Source organism: Capsicum annuum, chromosome 2 (assembly GCF_002878395.1).
Source record: "Capsicum annuum cultivar UCD-10X-F1 chromosome 2, UCD10Xv1.1, whole genome shotgun sequence".
Classification (NCBI taxonomy): Eukaryota; Viridiplantae; Streptophyta; class Magnoliopsida; order Solanales; family Solanaceae; genus Capsicum; species Capsicum annuum.
In genome coordinates, this window is record NC_061112.1 from 148,817,972 (window position 1) to 148,822,021 (window position 4,050).

General features: G+C 28.4%; 1 protein-coding gene across 2 annotated transcripts; it reads right to left on the reverse strand.

Moving 5' to 3' along the window:
- Nucleotides 1-2,177: 2,177 nt before the first annotated feature.
- LOC107861428 lies at nt 2,178-3,348 on the reverse strand. Of its 2 annotated transcripts, none has more exons than XM_047407501.1 (3): nt 3,088-3,348; nt 2,846-2,941; nt 2,178-2,760 (listed from the first exon to the last, which is right to left on the reverse strand). In XM_047407501.1, exons 2-3 carry the CDS (start codon nt 2,938-2,940, stop codon nt 2,607-2,609), a joined length of 249 nt encoding a protein of 82 aa, XP_047263457.1. In that variant the 5' UTR covers nt 2,941; nt 3,088-3,348; the 3' UTR covers nt 2,178-2,606. The 2 variants fall into 2 exon arrangements, with proteins under 2 accessions (XP_047263457.1, XP_016562252.1); XM_016706766.2 differs by having other exon boundaries at nt 2,846-2,934; nt 3,088-3,347.
- Between the last annotated feature and the right edge of the window lie 702 nt (nt 3,349-4,050).

Consider the following 4,050-nt stretch of genomic DNA (forward strand, 5'->3'; position numbering starts at 1 on the left):
CTACAATACAAGAGTTTGTAATTGGAGAAAAAATAGAAACGACACTTCAAATTAAATTATTTTCACAAAAGTGGTCATGAAATGTAAATTCCACTTTCTAGCCATTTCACTTTGTTTGCTTGTTCTATACCGTTTCTACACACCTTTTATATAGTTTCTATACATATCTTATACATAAAAATATCCTATACGAAAACTATACGGTTTTGATACACAATTTATATAATAATTGTACTTTTCTTTTTACATATTTTATACAACAATTATATAATGTTTATACATTTTATATATATTTTATACATATGCATATTTGATAGAACCATATAATTTCTATACATATATCTATATAACAATTATACCGTTTTAATATAATTATATTTAATTATTATTTCTAAACAATAAAAAAAAACAAAATATTTTTCAGTTAAAAAATGTTGGAAAAAATACATGAAGTAGCATACTTAAGTATTAAATTACAAAAAATAACAACACTTTTATCAAATTACATTTTGTAGCATATGTATTTGTATTTTTGTGGTAACAGTTTGCAAAAATCCAAAATACATATCGATCATAAGGGCAGTAAAAATCATATGTATTTATATTTTTGTAGCAACGGTTTGCAAAAATACAAAATACAACTTGTTATGTTATGTAATTATGAAACGGTTGTTATGAAACTCATAATTAAGAGGATAAATATGTTATTTCTGAATTTTGCCCAAAAATTTATAGCAAAAAAAACTGAAATATTTTTAAAAGGGCCAGATGGCCCAAGTTAAAAACTGCATCAGTATTGTTTATGGACTGCATCTGAACTACATCGGCCAAAATAATCCAAATTAGGAAATAGTTATAAAATGAAAATAATATAATCGACTGACCACTTTTGGGCAAAATCTTAAACTTGGGCTATTTATTTTAAAAAATGATACACAGTGTCCTTTTCCCTTTGTAATTTAATGTTTGGATGAACATTTTTTTTGTTGGAAATAAATGAGATAGCTTTGAACCACCAAAACAACAGGGCCCAAGTAGGTTGCAATTGCCGCCTTTCATGTATGAGTAGCGGTAGGCCTGGAGCAACTTTAGCCCACTACAGCTATAGGCCCAATGCTAGATTTAGAGGTAGGATTACAAACTTTTGGAAAAAATACATTATACCACTAATTAATTTATCACAACTACTTAAAGTTTCAACTCTTTTAGATAATCACATAAATCTCTGATTTTACTTAAAAGCTTGGATGCATCATTGAAGCATGTGATGTATCTATGTAAAATTAAGTGATGTATCCTAAAAAATGTGATGTATGCGTGTAAAATTAAGTGTTGTATCTATAAGGAATGTGATGTATCTGTGTCAAATTAAGTGATATATCCTAAAGAATACAATGTATTCGTGTAAAATTAATGATATATCCAAAAGAATGTGATGTATTCATATGGATTAAATCAAGGATTTTTAGTAATATTAAAAAGAGTCGATATAGAGAATAATTAGCTTTGAAAAGATTGAAATTTATGTAACTTTTACAAAACTTTGTTCCAATATGAATGGCTTTAATCAGGTATTTGTACGACATTTGAGAAAAATATAATTAGAAAGTTAAAATTAGCATTGCAAGTACTTTATTTGTTTATTTTTATTTATCTAATATTAACTTTGCGCACTCACTAGAGAAATAATTATAATGAAAATTATACTACATCACTCTTTCAATATAATAATTTTAAGGTTTTGAAAAATACACGAGAAATGACTATAATTAATAATAAGAATAAATTTGTGAAGCGAAGTGATGAATTACTTTTTGACATTTTAAATTTGATAAGTGAAATCTGACATCTACTTTTAATGTGATGAACAAGTAAAAATGGACAAAGAGGGTACTTATTTAAATTATATTTTACTAAAATAAGATTCTCACTATTTCATTAATTTGTGTGAAAGTAATTGATTGAACCTAAAATTTAAGAAAGGCCGAATACTTTATTAACTTGCCGTAATCTGAAAAATGTCAAGAGATTTTTGTGGCCACAAATACTATTAGGAAGAAAATCAAAAGTTTATTTTGTTATAGTTAAATTATTACTAGTATTTAAAATCCAGAAAGATGACATCAAACAAACTTAAAATAAAAGAGTGACATGAAATAGAACGAAATGAGTACTTGTTACGTCCAAACGGGTAAATTTATAAAGTGATTGTGATTTTCTTTATTTTTTTTAAAAAGAATTACAGTACATCTTTGTAGAAACACTCGAATTACACAGACCATCGTGACTTTTATCATACCAAACCAAAAGAAAATGAAAAAAAAAAAAAAAAAAAAAAAGGGGGACAAGAAGTATATATGGACCAATCACACGATTAGAAATTCAGTTTTTTTTCTACACATGCATGTAAGAATAACTTCGGAAAAGAAGGAAATGGAAAAGGTACACTATGGAGACCCGAATTGAAAGACAGACATAGACTATAATTACAACAACAATATATCCATGCAATATATTTCTATCAGTGTAAAAATATGAGATAAAAAAGTTATTTTCGATGAACCAAAACTTATTATTAGTATTATAATTGGATAATAATCGAAAATTCAATTATTGTTGTCATCAGAAAAGAAACGATTGATAGAAGGCATGACTTGTGGTGGACGAGTACGAAGGAAGTTGCGAAGGCTGTGCTTTGCATATTTCTCCCCTTCTTCTTCATTTTCAAGTACTCCCATGCTTCTATGTGCTTTGTTGATCCTACAATATATATATATATATTTAGTTAATAATGACTCTAGACAACTGACATGGTGAAATTTTATTAAAGAAATTAGCTGGGTACCTAACATCAGGGTTTAAAAGAACATTCCTCGTCAGCTGGAAAACACACATTCCCGTTACAAATGTCATGGCTGCCATTAGTGGATATACCTGCATACTAACTGAACTTAATATTTTTGACACATAATAAAAATATGTTTGAGAAATTTAAAAACTTATAAAAACTAAATCTATCAAGTTTAAATCCCGAAAACATATACAAAGTACTACTCCATGAAATAAGGATTATTATTTGAGTATTACCTCAGGTCTAATCCAACGCCCCATTTAGTACTATGCTACTATTGGAAATATCAATTGCTTGAGAAATTAAAGGAAGAACAGGTATAGAGTTGAAGCTAATAATATACGCATATAAGTTAAAGCCAACGTATAGGTGATGTTTTTGCCTCCTGTATTTCCATCATTATATACATATATATATATAATTATTATTGTACTATTGGAAAGCAAGGACTAGCTGGATTTTGGAATGCTTCCACCAATCTACATTTGACAAATTGAATTTGCAAGCGAGAGAGGGTTAATTTAATTACATTTTTCAGTGGGCTGGTCATGATAATAATACTAAGTCTTTCACTTGGAAAGCAATAAAACCAGGTGCGCCTATTGTCTCTAGTTTCCAAGTTGACATAGTCTAGCCATCTCATTTCTTGTTCTACACGCTTCTTTTCTAGGATTAACAAAAATTTAATTACTTTTCGGACATAAACTAGAGAGACTGGTGTGTTTGGTATGAAGAAAAATGTTTTCTTATTTTCTCTTGTTTGGTTGCAGTTAAATGTTGGGAAATTTTTTTCATAACAATTTATTTTCCTCTATTTGCGAGAAAATGGCTTTCATCATGGACCAAGGAAAGTCATTTTCTGGAAAATGACAAATGTGACTTGTGCCCCACTCCCACCCTTCTTCCCCACCCCATCAACACTAATATTCACATTTTTCAAAAAATTCACATTACTTGAAAATATTTTTCACTGTGCTTTGTTTCAGTTTTTCATTGCTTGAAATAAAAAATAGTGAAGCCCGAATTTTTTCTTTTTCGAAATGTTCGTTGAATGTATTGTTATTTCCATGTGCATAGAGTAAGACTTACCTATATTACTTTTGCTAGTTGCATATTTCATTTTGTCATCGATTTAGTTTGTTGAATAAGCTTGTCGTTCCGTTGTATTTCTATTGATTGTAGTATCTTAAGATTGTCCT